The sequence below is a fragment of the Myripristis murdjan genome, chromosome 14 (assembly GCF_902150065.1).
Source record: "Myripristis murdjan chromosome 14, fMyrMur1.1, whole genome shotgun sequence".
Lineage (NCBI taxonomy): Eukaryota > Metazoa > Chordata > Actinopteri > Holocentriformes > Holocentridae > Myripristis > Myripristis murdjan.
In genome coordinates, this window is record NC_043993.1 from 37802178 (window position 1) to 37818035 (window position 15858).

The following is a 15858-nucleotide window of genomic DNA, read 5'->3' on the forward strand; positions in this document are numbered from 1 at the left end:
TGGATTATCTGTCCCAAGATAGTCACAAGATACGGACAACAATCGATTCCGATTTTGGCCAACTTTGACAGGTAGCGTTCTTTGTCGGCTGGCAAAAAAGAATCAGTGTAAGCCATTGATATTAATTTGAAAATCTCTATTTTATTAGAAAATTGGATTCAAAAATCACACTGAATGCATGGGAATCACTGAGAGCAAACCAATGTTTTCCACCCAGGTGACTCCGCCCCCCAGCTATGACGCGCTGATGACACTACGCCGTGTGTATCTATAATGTTTCATTCACTATTTAATTTGTCGGACAGCCAAACACAGAAAACAATACAAAAAAACAAACAACAAATCTAATGTTATGGAGTCTGCTGGTTTGAAGTGAAAAAATTCTTCAGCATTGGTGGAGGTTTGTGCACGACTGCACTTTTGATGATGTGTTTCATTGAATCTTAACAGTAATTTCTGTCTCTAATCCAAATGTAATGATTGGGACATTAGTGTTAAGGGCAATGACTGTTTTGACCCAGAAGCAGAACGTGGACCAGTAGGCAGAGTAGATGAAGGTTTATTGTAAGGTAATGAGGAATAATGGCTGTGGTGATGAAGAAGAGACAGGTAGGCGGATGGCGGGCAGACCACGGCTTGCTGGAGGTGAGCGGAGAGCTGGCAGGTTGAAGGAGATGTGGACTTGGAGCACAGGAGATAACAATTACTTCAAAAACCTAACGCTAGGAAAAGTCTCACGAGAACAAACACTTTGAAGGCCGGAATGTATGTTACCACACTGGTAGACTGAACAATCTGGCGAGGAGTGACTGGAGAGCTGAGGTTGAAATACTGCACACTGATGAGATGATGAGAAGCAGGTGAGCTGGCTGGAGCCGTCAGGAGTGGTGGATGGAACTGTTGAGAGCCCAAGTGGATAGCCATGCCCGAAGACACACAAATAACAGGAGGAGAGAGAAAACACAGGAAACATAAGGAGGGGGAAAACATGAGCAACACAAGGGAAACAATGGGGGAAAAAAAAAAAAAAAAAACCTGGGGCCTGTACCATAAAACTGGATTAACATACCCAGGGTTTCTCTTAGTTATCTGGCTTCACTTAACCAGACATCCACAATCCGGATTTTCGGTCCCATGAAGCCGCTTATCAACTCGTTAATTCAACCCAGGCTTTTCCAATCTAGATCTGTGCGCGCTCACATAAAAAGGGTGGTGTTTGCTGCATACGACCAATCGCAGACAAGGAAAAATCCACCTGAGCCGCATACTTTACGACGGAGGAGCAGACAATAATCTGAAATAAATACGAGAAATATAAATCCATCATCCAGGCAAAAAGAAACACAGCTGAAGCTGCCAAGAGCCGCAAGGAATGCTGGGAAAAAATCGCCAATTGTGTCAATGCGTAAATTAGTGGGATTATAATCTGACTTCCCCACGATGAGGGCACGAGTAGATCTGACTACAGCAACATTTGTGTGTTCAGTAAATGAATGTGTCTCCCACTCAGCCGTACACTCCTGCAGAGGAACTGGCCCTCTCTCACAGTGAGGGGCGACCCTCGCTGGGCCGCTGCCCTCAGTTTGAGTTTCATCAGAATCGTCACTTTGATTCAACTGATCTTGATATTTCATTTTATAAAGCATCTGACACCTCGTGCTTATTCTGCTGGTTAAAATATTATTTCACTGTCACTTAAAGACTGTAAAACATTTGTCATCAACTCTCATGTGGACTTTTCAGGGCAGCCAGCCTAAATACTAAATATGAGCAAACTAATGGAAACCTAAAGGAGCCCAGAGGCTGGCGTGTATATTATCAGACTTTTATTTAACCCTCTGAATTAAATTCCACTCATTTATTTTCAAAAATATTTTTTAAAAATCATTACATCAGTCTACAAGGTCAATTTTTGGTTGGACAGATTACACAACCAGTTTCTAATTGGGTGACCATGCTGACATGTGATGGTGACACCTGAAGTGGGTGGGAGGATAAAGCTCATATAGAGGATGGGAGGACAGGCAGCTCCTCCAGACCAGATCTGGTCTTGTGGATAACAGCATGATTTTTAACTTGCTGTCTGTAGAGTGATAGCTAGCAACAGTATGGATGATTTTGTCCTTTACTGATGTCTGCAGGAAGGCATAAGTATCTCTAGACAGGGAATAATACACTTTTCTTTGTGTTTGTGTCTTGTGCTCCAGTAACTGCAGAAGGCGGCAATAAAGACATTTTGTTCTTCAGAAAACTTTCAAGTATATTGAAAATGCCAAGGACTAATTACAATAACACTGCCGGCCTGAAGTATCATACAACACAGGAAACATTATTATATGCCAGTCTGAGCATGGGGTCCAGCTGCATGTTCCTCTACATCAACAGTGTCCTGCTGTTCACCTTGAGGAGTAAGTCGGTATTTTGTGAAACCTCCCGCTACATCCTGCTGTATAATCTTCTTTTTGCAGACACTGTTTATCTGATATCGAGCTCGCTGCTTTACCTGTTGGCTGCTTTTCGGATAAAACTGACATTTTACATGTGCAGTGTTGTAATATTACCCCCAGTGCTCGTGTACTCAGTCTCGCCTCTAACCCTAACGGTGATGTCACTGGAGAGATTCGTGGCCATATGCTATCCACTGAGACACGCTGTCATCATCACCATCAGAAGCACAGGTGTGGCAATCACTCTGGTGTGGCTCAGCAGTTCCCTCAACATCATCATTCGTGTTTTAATGCTATTATGTTCAAACACTGAGTTCTCATTTGACCTGCAGATGAAGGACTTCTGCTCTGAAGAGGCCTTGTTTCGTGTACCAATGTATTATTATTTTGTCACAGCATATTCTGGCATTGTCTTCCTGTCTGCAGGTGTCACAATCATCTGTTCCTATATAGGTGTGACGCTTGTTGCCAGGTCTGCTTCAACAAACAAAGCCTCAGCCAGAAAGGCCAGCCAAACCCTTTTGCTCCACCTGTTTCAGCTGGGCCTGATCCTCATCTCCACTTTTCACTCCAACATCATCACAGCCGCTGCTACAATCATGGAGAGATCACATGTTTTACGCCTTCATAGCCTTTCCTTTATTTTCCTCAACATCCTCCCCAGGTGTTTGAGTACTTTCATCTATGGCTTCAGAGACCAAACCATCAGGCCATTCCTCATACAGCATCTATGCTGTCAGTGGAGATGCTCAGCTTTCCTGAACAAAGCAAATGCTGGTGAATGATGTTGGAAGTGATTGCACTGAGTATGTGTTTGTAAGCAAGATACTTTGATGATAAATTTCATGTATGAGGACTGCAATTCAGTCCACTTTGTTGTCAGTGTCACAGTGAAACAGCTTTCATTTTGCTTTCAGTCAGTGAATTAAAACATGTTAAGGCAGGACATAGAAAGGACGGTAAATACTGGTATACAACAACACGCCCAGTCAAAAGTTAAAAGAAAGGTCCGTTAGCCTTTATAGATTAATCACATATTTAGAGGTAACAGAAGGATCTCTTTATGTGAAATATCTGTGCCACAGATGTATAAGGTCTATCTTATACACCTGAGGTCTTCAGTGATGACAGCTTTTATTCATAAATCCAGTAAGCGCAAGAGAAGGCCACTGGTCAGATGACAAGCGTAGACAGCAAGTGTCTTTGATAGGTTTTGCTAAGATTTCTAACTCATAGAGAGCTTGGCTTTGCTCAACTCCTTTTGTGATCTTAGTACTTTCTGACATCCACATGATGTTTGAAGTGATGCAACTCTGTAATCAGCACAATACTCAATGTCTTTTGTATCAAAGCAACTTCATATATATGAATACATTTAGTGGGTGATTTCTGCTGTGGTGTGTGTGTGTGTGTGTGTGTGTGTGTGTGTGTGTGTGTGTGTGTCTGAACTTTATAAGACTATTGTTAACATCATTATTATCATATGTATTTTCACTGTGTCAGTTTGTCAATTACTAAACCACTTAGACTTAAATAATCCTTAATCCACAGTTGTTTCGCTGGTTTCCGTAGATGGGTTTGAGTTACCATAGGAATATTAGAGAAATAGAAAATGTGCGGATACTGCAGTGGAAACCTCCAGGCAAGCTTGCTTGTGGTCAGGAAACTGTTTATGTTCAACTAATTTGATGCTTGAATTCTGCCAGAACTATTTGTGTTGGTGGAGCTGAAAACTGATTAAAGAAAATATTACTAATTTGTTGTTGCTGATTACCATTAACTAATAAATGTCATTGTTCACAAATCTGGATATAAAAGCAATATCACACCAGAGGTAGTGTTGTCATACTTAACATTAACACAGCTGTGATTCTGTCATTGATAATGTCAGTAAAGGACGACTGTGATGATCTTAGGTCTGAGGCCTCATGCCTACATCCAAATCAAAACCATGCTGACATTCAGTATATCAACGCTCCCTCTGGTGTGATATTGCTTAAATGAGTCTTACTACAATATGAAGTCAATCCTTGCAGTGATAAGTTAGTTTCCCCCTATGTGTAAACATCAGGCTTCCACAGGACAGGCCTCTGATGGGGACTGACTAACATAATTTTGTCCCAAAAACAGTATAACAGTAAAAAAAAAAAAAAAAAAAAAAAAAAAAAAAATCTATTTTTTTTCTGAATTTCTACTTTTGTTTCAGGCTCAGAGTAGAGAGAGATAGGAGAGGCAGGGGAGAGAGAGGGGATAAAATGCAGCAAATGACCAGGGATCAGACTCAAACCCAGGCCGCTGTGGTAAGGGCTCAGCCTTGACAAGTGGTACATGCTCCCACAGGTGAGCTACTGGGGCGCCCCCTCCTCTGGGATTTCTCATGTGTGCGTAGGTTCTTACTCATCCAGGTCATGGTTACCCACACAGAGCTTAGTCAAGATCAACTGGACTGTGTTTATAATCTTGAAGATCTTTCATTTCTATTCCAAGAAGCTTCTTCAGTTCTGACAGACTGGTGGGGAGTCCCAGGTTTTTAACCCTCTGAACCCCAAGCAGTTTTTGGGTGTTTTCTGCTCCCCTCACATTTTGGCTCACTGTGGGCTTGTTTTTCACTGCAATTACAAGTGCTGCACCTCTATGGAAACAGCTCAGCTGTGGCTATCACCTGAAGCCATTCAAAAATGTCTGTCACACAGTATGAAAGAGTTATAGTCCCATAAATAATAAAAAATAAATAAATAAATAAAAACGGCAAACTGATTTTTTTTTGATAATTTATTTTACAAAAATCGAGAAACATTGGAATAAATGTACAGAACATTTTTTCAGGTGCCCACAAATGTCACTGATCCAGGAAAAAAAAAGTAGGGCTTCACATGATTTATTTCCTGAAATATTAACATTTTTCCAACCTGTATAAACTTAGGTGTTTTTACTGCCTTGCGCCCTCCCATGTTACTACTGTTGCCTACACACTGAAATTCAGTGGATTTTTGTCACACGACTGTTAGGCTCACCTGAATCAATCAAGATGTCTCAGATCCGCTGAAGACCGCAGAATTTTCTGTTTTTTGAATGATCTGGATTGAGTAAACGACTATTTTTTGGCGAACTGTTGAACGAAGCATGTATAATAAAATGATTCGAATGAAAAATCACTTTTTTAGGCTTAGTTTCGTCCTTTTTTCTACCGCTAAACCGAAGTCGGACATGTTCAGGGACCGACGGAAAATTCATATTCCCACGAAAAAATAGTTTTTTAAAACTTCCAGCTATGATAAACGACTTTGGTTCTGGGGGTTAAACATGTGTTGGGATGTTATCCAGGTCGCTGAAACCACGGGATCGTTGTTGCTCCTCTATGTTAAAGCTTCGTGGATGAGCAGTGAAATGTCTTCGAGAATCTAAACACAGTCCAGTTGACCTCAGTTCAACTCTACATGGATACTATTTCTAGTCTCTTCGAGGAATCAGGGGCACCGCCAGGGATTTTGGGCCCCATGAAAAGAAATCTTATTGGGCCCTTATATATCCCCCATTGCGGCCCTGGGTAATCAGTCCCGCTTTTCCCCCCACTACGATACCCCTACTAGGAATGGGTCGCCGTCTCCCAGCTTTTTCCAGCGCCAGGTCCATGGCGAACACGGGATGACGAACTGTGCTTGCACATCCAACAAGTGTTTCCGTGACTGTTGCATTTTTTCTGATATCAGAGACATGGCTGCAGCCATCTATTACTGGATTTGGCTATTCAACTAGCAAGATGCACGATGCTTTCTATTCTCCCCTGCACGAAAGGACTGAGCCCTAATTTCGTTGCATTATTATACATATATGATTGTGCATTGACAATAAAAATCTATCTATCTATCTATCTATCTATCTATCTACGGGTCCTCCTCAAGGCCTCCCAGAAGAGATGAGGCAAGGCAGGCGTGGGCCGAGGTAGCGGCGGCCGTTTCCACGTTCTCTGGTATCAACCGTACAGTTGATCAATGCAAAAAACGGTTTGATACAACGAAGAGAATGGGGAAAACAAAAGGTAGGCTGGTGTCTCTTTCTCTCTCTCTCTCTCTCTCTCTCTCTCTCTCTCTATCTATCTATCTATCAATCACATTTGTAAAGTAATGGAAATAGCCTAAAGCCTTAATTTGTTCTGGTGATTAATCCATTGGGATTTTCCCTTTATTTTATCATACTGCTGTACCTTGAAATTGTCAATAAAATATTTCTTCAATCAATCACTCCCAAGGCCGCCTCTAACAGACGTGAACGGCTGGCCACAGGAGGAGGACAGGCTACGGTGCAGGTTCTCACTCCATGCGACGACCTCGCCGCCTCCACTCTCTTCCCAGAGAGTATTCATGGCATCCGGGGACCAGTGGAGGTTGGCGTGGGTGAAGGAGGTAATTAAATAATTTTGCCAATTGCACCTGGTTTTGTTTAGGTCCATTTCTTGGCAGTAAGGCCATGCTTGCATAAATTATGCACAATCATTGGACAGTACTATGCGAAATCTCTGTCATTCCTCATAATACATTAATCAGAGATAGGCCTAGTCATTACCGCCATGTGTAGGTGTGGAGGTAGCCTATTCAGGCCAGGTGTGTACACACACAATTCCAACGAAAAGCAAAATAACTAAGGCAGCACACTTGTAATCCAAACGAAAACATATCAAAGAATTATTCAAGATAATAATCACACGCTAAAACTCCACAAATGAATGTTCATTAATTAAATATAGTCAAAATGGGCATCCACTCAAGTCATTCACAAGCTACACCTGCACTAAGTTAACTCTGAAAATAATGTGTGATCCAAGTTAATTAATGTCAACGCAGAAAAAATCACCATATGAAATCCCATCAGATCAAAATGACTACATTAAACACTGAGGCATAGGCCTCTTTAAAAAATATATTTCAAACATGTGAAAGCAAATGGCAAGTATGCTATAGTATCAATTACAAAGGGGAAAAATGAGGCACATGTACAAATTGAATGAACATGAATTATAATTTATTCTAAATAAACAGATGAATAGAGTTATTGATGATTAAGGATGATTTTCCATCATTCCCGCAGATGAACCAGTCCATCTAGCCATCGTAGCTTGTCCTGGCGACGAGGAGGAGACTGTGGACCAGGACGGAACGGGGGGAGAGCGAGGCGAGGAGGATCCTGGCGAAGGGCCGTCTGGTCCAGCAGCAGCTACGCAGAGACCCCGCCGATTCAGGAACGTGGTCCGACCTGAGGACCACCCAATTCTCGACATCCAGCAGGCGGGGTTCCGCATGCTGGAGCGGGAATTGGGTGGCCTACGGCGGGGTCTCTGCTGCATCAATCATGCTATGAGGCGGCATGAGCGACTCCTGGGCCAAGGCGTCGCGACGCTCCAGAGGAGTGCTGCGGCACTTGAGCGCTTGGCTCACCTGGGGCCTCCAGCTCCAATGGCCCCAGTGGAGCAAGGCGCTCAAGTGGCCCAGCCGCCGGGAACTCCTGCGCCTCAGGCTGCACCATCTCGTTCTCCTCCCAACACCAGAGCGCGCTGCCAGCCTCACACTTCTCCTCGTCGTCCCTCCTGCGGCCGGCCGTCTCGTCGTGGCCCACGTCTGCGAGTGAGGGGAGGAAGAAGCATGCAGTGACCTCATGCATGAGCATCTTCAGTTTTTTCTTTTTTTTCTTTTTTTTTTTTTTTTCCCTGCCCAAAATAGTTGAAGGCCTGTTTCTGTTTAAGTTGATCAGGAATTGTATTTTCATCAGGCTACTATTATTTGATATTAACACATTCTTCAATGTTTGGTAGGCTGCGTAGGCCTAATAAAAAATAAATAAATCAATAAATCAATAAAAAATCAAGCCTACCCCTTGTGTGATGGAAAATTTTTAAGAAAAAGAAAAAGAAAAGAAAAAATGCGGTTCACAATGCAGTTCCAAGTCCCTCTCCCGTCTGAAATGAAGCATACAACAAAAACCTTTTTTAGAAAATACCCACAGCCAATTAAATGCATACATTGCCTGCAACAATTTACACTTTATTCTTTATAAAGCGACTTTGAGTAGCCTATTTAATGAAACGCTAGGCCTATATGAATTACATGTGTTATATTGTTAGTAGCCTATACTGATTGCACAAATTACTTACCAGGTAGGCTGCAGATGACATGACTAGCGGTGTCCCAGCTCCGCTGCCAGCTGGTCCCTCATTGCCCATGCTACTGCTGGCACTATATCAGCATTTGGAGTCGGCACCTGCACTTCAGCTTGCCGCCTTCTATAGTCCGGTAATAATCTATCCTCAAACTCCAAACTCTTGTGCAGCACACAACATGCCACAAAGACAGATGCTACTTTCTGAGGACTATACTGCGAGACCCCACCTGACCTGTCCAAGCAGCGGAACCGCATTTTGAGCAGGCCAAATGTTCGCTCAATGACAATTCGTGCGCGTGAGTGTTTTCTGTTGAAAGCGAACTCATGCACACTTGTTGGCGTCATGTATGGCACCATGCACTACGTCTTTAATGGATAGCCATTGACACCCAACAGCCACCCATCCAGAGGGGGGTCCCTCTGGAAGACTGCAGGAATGATCGACTGTTCCAATATAAAAGCGTGGTGGCTACCTCCAGGATGATTTGCGTATACATTCAAGATGTAACCCCATGCATCGCAAATCACCTGGACGTTGATGGAATGGGTTCCTTTACGATTCACATAGGCGCCACTGTTCAGAGCCGGAGCCCGAATCAGAACATGTGTGCAGTCGATGGCACCCAGAACCCTAGGGAACCCATATCTTGCCAAAAAATCCTGCTTTACCCTGCGTTGTCTCTCGGGTGTCACAGGGATGCCAGTGATGTACCTACTGGCATGTCGGACTATGCTGGCAGTGACTGCAGTTATAGCCGAGTTTACGGCAGATTGGGTCATGCCTCCAATTGAGCTGAGATGGTGTTGGAATGACCCACTAGCATAGAAAAATAGTGCCACAGTAACCCTAACAGCAACGGGCAAGGCATAGGGACAGCTGCCAGCGGTGTCTACATCAGCTGCAACCAGATGACATAATTCCTGCCTGACGGGAGAGGCGCAGTTTTGTGACGCATTCTCGTTCTGTGGGAAATAATACTTATATTGTATTATTATTATGATTTCAGATTATTATATCTAATAGGTCATTGATATCTATTAGATATTATAATTATATCTTATTATAAAAGCGGAAAAATGATTGATACAAAATACAAACAATATAGACTTACCTGACAGGCCCAGGTAGCTGGTGCGCTGGCGGTACACGCGTTCTAGGCGTCTTCTGTTATTTACCTGACGATCAAGGCGATTTAGAATAATTTCTGCCATTTTCTCAGGGGTTCAACTGAGGCTCAAGCAAGGTAGCTTTTTATAGGCGAGTTAATTGGGGAGGTGGAGCCGCATGAGCATGTCCACCTGTGTCCAAGTGGACGCGCATTGAAACCACCTGGGCGCGCTCTTGTAACAGCCCAAACTTTCGTGTACTAAAGAGTGTGCGCAAGATAGCAACTTTAGGGACAGCGCATGAAACACGCCCACGGACACACCTCCAGGCGCAAATGACGGAGTCGGCATAACGGATAGCAGGTAGCGGGTGGCGCAAGATACTGTTTAGGGATAGCGGAAGTTCCTAAATCCGCAATTTGCGGGTAGCGGGTAGTGGCAGCGGATAGCGGGTGGCACAAGGTAGGGCCCAAAGTCCCAGAGAGCGCCGTTCAGCTACAGACTTACTCCGTACATCGAGGAGACCGGACTGCAGCCTCCGGTAAGACCAAAGGAGGAGGTGTGTGTGTGTGTTTATCAACAACTCGTGGTGTGGAGATGTAAGAACTGTCCACGAGCTCTGTTCACCAGATGTGGAGTTTTTACTGCTGAAATGCCGTCCCTACTGTCTACCCAGGGAATCTGCTTTTGGCCTCTGTTTACATCCCCCCACAAGCTAACTCCACGGCAGCGCTCAGCAAACTCCATGACGTCATCAGCGCATTAGAGATGGCTCACACCAACTCTGTTTTTATCACTGGTGGCGACTTCAACCAGTGCAATTCGCAGATTGTGCTGCCAAAGTAGTGCTAACATGTGAACATTCCCACCCACGCTAAGAACACACTGGATCATGTTTACAGTAACATACGTGGTGCATACAGGGCTGCACCCCGCCCCCACTTCGGACACTCGGACCACATCTCTCTGTTCCTGTATCCGGCCTACAGACAAAGACTGAAACAAACAAACCCTATCACCAAACAACTCAGGACTTCAGAGACTGAGAGCATCCTGCAGGACTGTTTTGCTGAGAGACTAGGATGTGTTTAAAGATGCAGCCATCCGGGAAGACTCTTCTGTTAGCATACAAGATTATGCTGAGCATGTGACGGGGTACATTAGCACTTGTGTTGACAACATTGTGCCCACTGTACAAGTCAGAAAGTTCCCGAACCAGAAGCCCTGGATAAACAGTCAGGTATGCCACAAGCTGCGTGCCCGCTCTCTTGCATTCAGATCAGGCAATGAGGCAGAGTACAAAGTTGCAAAGTACGAACTGAGGAAGGCCATTACAACGGCCAAGAAGCTGGACGGCTTCTATTCAACTGCTGACTCCGGGCAGATGTGGCATGGACTGCAGCACATCACAGACTACAGGACCATCACCAGCACCATCAGCTCCACAGACAGCCTACCGGACGATCTCAACAACTTCAACAAGACGAAGGAGATGATAGTGGTCATGAGGAAGGAGAGAAGACCTCATCGGCCACTGTTCATTCGGGAGCTTGAAGTGGAGAGGGTGAGCAGCTTTAAATACCTGGGTGTCCACATCAGTGAGGACCTTACTTGGATATTTAATACCACACAGCTGGTGAAGAGGGCTCAACAGTGGCTGTACTTCCTGATGAGGAGGCTGAGGAAGTTTGGCATGTCACCTAAGATCCTCAGCAACTTCTACAGCTGCATTGTTGAGAGCATCCTGACCAGATGCATGAATGTGTGGTACGGCAGCACAACTGCTATGGACCGCAAACGTCTGCAGAGAGTGGTGAAGACTGCTGAGAAGATCACCAGGACTCCACTGCCCTCTCTGCAGAGCATCTACCACTGCAGAGTCCAGAGCAGAGTTGCCTCCATCCTCAAGGACCCCACCCACCCCCAGCACAGACTGTTCACACTTCTGCCCTCAGGCACAGGTACAGAAGTGTGAAATGCAGGACTTCCAGATTAAAAAACTCCTTCTTTCCAACTGCCATCAGACTCCTGAACAGCTGACAGGAGTTACAATCATGGATTACGCATGCACACATACAATCTGCACACTCATTCATTCTAACTTTGCCCACTTTGCTTACAGCTACACATAGCAGATCTATTGTTGCACATATGTATATACATTTGCACATTTGTACATATATCATTGTACATACATTTGTACAAATTTGTGCATACAATTGTCATGCTCTTCTGCATAATTTATATTTCTTGTATACTGTATTTTTTTCTACTATTACAATTGTATTTTTTTTTTTTTTTTTTTTTTAATATTATTCTTATTGTACAAGTGGCATTCATTGTGGGCAGCAAAGTAAGAATTTCATTTGTTTCTTTCTGTGCACATGACAATAGGGGAGAGTGGGGTAATTTGTGCCAAGGGGCAAGTAGTGCCACCCCTGTTATCTAGAAAACCATAGAAGAAGCTGGTCATGTGACCACATATTTTTGAAGAGGCATCCATTTCACTCATCCTACAAAGAAGGGAGACACATGGCTTGAGAGGTAAGAACATTTAAATTCAAAAACATTTTTTTGCCCTCCAAAGAAAAATTTCTATGATCAAGGTTTTTTGATTGCTGTGTTTGAACTATTATAGAAAACTTTGAAAACAGTTCACACAGGTTTTAGTACTTTATTAAGCTACACCATGAGTCTATACAGTTAGCATGATGTTAGCTCAAAACAGCTGGGGGATGCATTTTTTTCAAAATGGTGGGCTTGGGGTAATTTGTGCCAAAGGGCCTGGGGTAAGTTGTGCCAGTGGCACAACTTGTGATTATATACTATAAATTACGTTATTGTATTTTATTGTTATTGTACATTGTCTTCTTACCTTTGATCACTAAAACTATTCAGATTCAGGTGAAGATGATTTGCAGATGCTCATTTTGGAATTTTTATTTTGTTCTGGGTATGTGTTCATGTGGCGCTAGGCCTTGTTAGGGAAAAGTGGCCTGTGATCTTGTTAAAATAATAAATAAATGTTAAATAAATAATTTTGTATTGAATTTGTTTTGCTTTTATATAGCATTATCATTTGTGAGGTTAAAATGATCTGTTTTACTTCAGTTATCAATGGCACAATTTACCCCAGTGTATTCTCTCTAATGGCACAATTTACCCCGCACCAGGGGCAAGTTGTGCCACGAAACCACTTTTTTTTTCGAAAGCCATATTTCTCAAACAGTTTATATAAGATCCAAAGTGATTGTTCCCAGGGATGCACAACATCCTAAACTATATGTGCATATTTTAGTTGGAGAAATTACTGTAATCCCCTCGCTTTAAAGGCACTTTAAGTAAAAATTGGCACTACTTACCCCACTCTCCCCTAAATACTTTGACTTTGACTAATGTTGGCCTGTTCACCCACAGTGTAGGGAAATCTGATGTATCGACTGGTCACATTAACAATGCCATCTAAGACTGCAGGCAGTAACTCAATCCCAGCTTTGGGGGAACAAACCACCAAGTCTGAGGCCATCAGAGAACCATGGCCTCAAGACCAAATGGCTCACAGTGGCCAAACTAGCACCCCGCACTCCTGAAGCACCCTCCACCGTGTCTCCTTTTCAGCAGCTTGGTTAAAGGTTTCCCAGAGAGGCTGAGCAGAGTGATAACACGATAGCTGATGCAAACTCTCCTGCCCCCATTTTAAAAATGAGGACCACAAACCTCGTCTGTCACTCTACAGTGACCTATAAGATTTTGGTGATGATCAGTTTGTTGTATTTCCACCATTAGAAGTTTTTGTATTTTAGTCATAACTGTATTGTGCTACTATCACAAGTTCATGAGCCGATAAGAAATTCAGACATCTACAACTTCTCAAACAGGCTGCTGTAATGTTAATGTAAGGCAGTCAGAGCCAGAAAACAATCAAAAAATCAAACATTGAATATTAGGGCGTCTGCCTGTTTGAAGTGGGAGAATTCTTCAGCATTGGTGGAGGTTTGTGCACAACTGGGTGGTCATCCATTTTTGATGATGTGTTTCATTGTGAGTTTTAACAGTAATTTCTGTCTCTAATCCAAATGACCATGATAGGACATTAGAGCTGAACTGAACCGCATAAATTATTTAAAAATTAATGTAAAATTTGATTTTACTGAGAAGGTGGTGCCAGAAAAATTACATCAGAAAGAGACTAGACTACACACATCCCCATTCTCCTATTTCAAAAGATTACACAACCCATTTCTAATTGGGTGACCATGCTGACATGTGATGGTGACACCTGAAGTGGGTGGGAGGATAAAGCTCATATACAGGATGGGAGGAAAGGCAACTCCTCCAGACCAGATCTGCTCTTGTGGATACCAGCATGATTTTTAACTTACTGTCTGTAGAGTGATAGCTAGCAACAGTATGGATATTTTGTCCTGTAATGATCTCCTTAGGAAGACATAAGTATCTCTAGACAGGGGATAATGCACTTTTCTTTGTGTTAGTGTCTTGCTACAGTAACTGCAGCAGGCAACAATCGAGACATTTTGTTCTTCAGAAAATTTTTGAGTATGTTGAAAATGCCAAGGACTAATTACAATAACACTGCCGGCCTGAAGTATCATACAACACAGGAAACATTATTATATGCCAGTCTGAGCATAGGGCCGATCTGCATTTTCCTCTACATCAACAGTGTCCTGCTGTTCACCTTGAGGAGTAAGTCGGTATTTCGTGAAACCTCCCGCTACATCCTGCTGTATAATGTCCTTTTTGCCGACACTGTTTATCTGGTATTGAGCTCGCTGCTTTTCCTGTTGGCAATTTGTTGGATAAAACTGACATTTTACATGTGCTGTGCTTTAATAATGCTAGCCGTTCTAACTGTCTCAATCTCTCCTCTAACCCTAACGGTGATGTCACTGGAGAGATTCGTGGCCATATGCTATCCACTGAGACACGCTATCATCATCACCGTCAGAAGCACAGGTGTGGCAATCACTCTGGTGTGGCTCACCAGTTCCCTCAGCATCATCATTCGTGTTTTAATGCTATTATGCTCAAACACTGAGTTCTCATTCGACCTGCAGATGAAGGACTTCTGCTCCGAAGAGGCCTTGTTTCTTGTACCAATGTATTATTATTTTGCCACAGCATATTCTGGCATTGTCTTCCTGTCTGCGGGTGTCACAATCATCTGTTCCTATATTGGTGTGACGCTTGTTGCCAGGTCTGCTTCAACAAACAAAGCCTCAGCCAGAAAGGCCAGCCAAACCCTTTTGCTCCACCTGTTTCAGCTGGGCCTGATCCTCATCTCCACTTTTCACTCCAACATCATCACAGCGGCTGCTACAATCATGGAGAGATCACATGTTTTACGGCTTTACAGCCTTTCCTTTACTTGCCTCACCGTCCTCCCCAGGTGTTTGAGTACTTTCATCTACGGCCTCAGAGACCAAACCATCAGGCCATTCCTCATACAGCATCTATGCTGTCAGTGGAGATGCTCAGCTTTCCTGAACAAAGCAAATGCTGGTGAATGATGTTGGAAGTGATTGCACTGAGTATGTGTTTGTAAGCAAGATACTTTGATGATAAATTTCATGTATGAGGACTGCAATTCAGTCCACTTTGTTGTCAGTGTCACAGTGAAACAGCTTTAATTTTGCTTTCAGTCAGTGAATTAAAACATGTTAAGGCAGGACATAGAAAGGACGATAAATACTGGTATATAATGACACGCCCAGTCTAAAGCTAAAGGAAAGGTCCGTTAGCCTTTATAGATTAATCACACATTTAGAGGTAACAGAAGGATCTCCTTATATGAAATATCTCTGCCACTCTTATATAAGGTCTATCTTATACACCTGAGGTCTTCAGTGATGACAGCTTTTATTCATAAATCCAGTAAGCGCAAGAGAAGGCCACTGGTCAGATGACAAGTGTAGAGAGCAAGTGTCTTTGATAGGTTTTGATAAGATTTCTAACTCAAAGAGAGCTTGGCTTTGCTCAACTCCTTTGTGATCTTGGTACTTTCTGACATCCACATGATGTTTGAAGTGGTGCAACTCTGTAATCACCACAATGCACAATGTCTTTTGTACCAAAGCAACTTCATATATTTGAATACATTTAGTGGGTGATTTCTGCTGTGGGGTGTGTG

At 43.2% G+C, this 15858-nt stretch overlaps 2 protein-coding genes across 2 annotated transcripts; both read left to right on the forward strand.

The window, feature by feature from the left end:
• Window positions 1-2350: 2350 nt before the first annotated feature.
• LOC115371054 (odorant receptor 131-2-like) lies at window positions 2351-8092 on the forward strand. The gene is made up of 3 exons (XM_030068169.1): window positions 2351-3224; window positions 6731-6850; window positions 7533-8092. The coding sequence occupies exons 1-3, from the start codon at window positions 2351-2353 to the stop codon at window positions 8090-8092; spliced, it is 1554 nt and encodes a 517-aa protein (XP_029924029.1).
• A 6183-nt stretch (window positions 8093-14275) lies between these two features.
• LOC115371055 (odorant receptor 131-2-like) lies at window positions 14276-15238 on the forward strand. Its single transcript, XM_030068170.1, has one exon. It carries the CDS (start codon window positions 14276-14278, stop codon window positions 15236-15238), a length of 963 nt encoding a protein of 320 aa, XP_029924030.1.
• The last annotated feature ends 620 nt before the right edge of the window (window positions 15239-15858 follow it).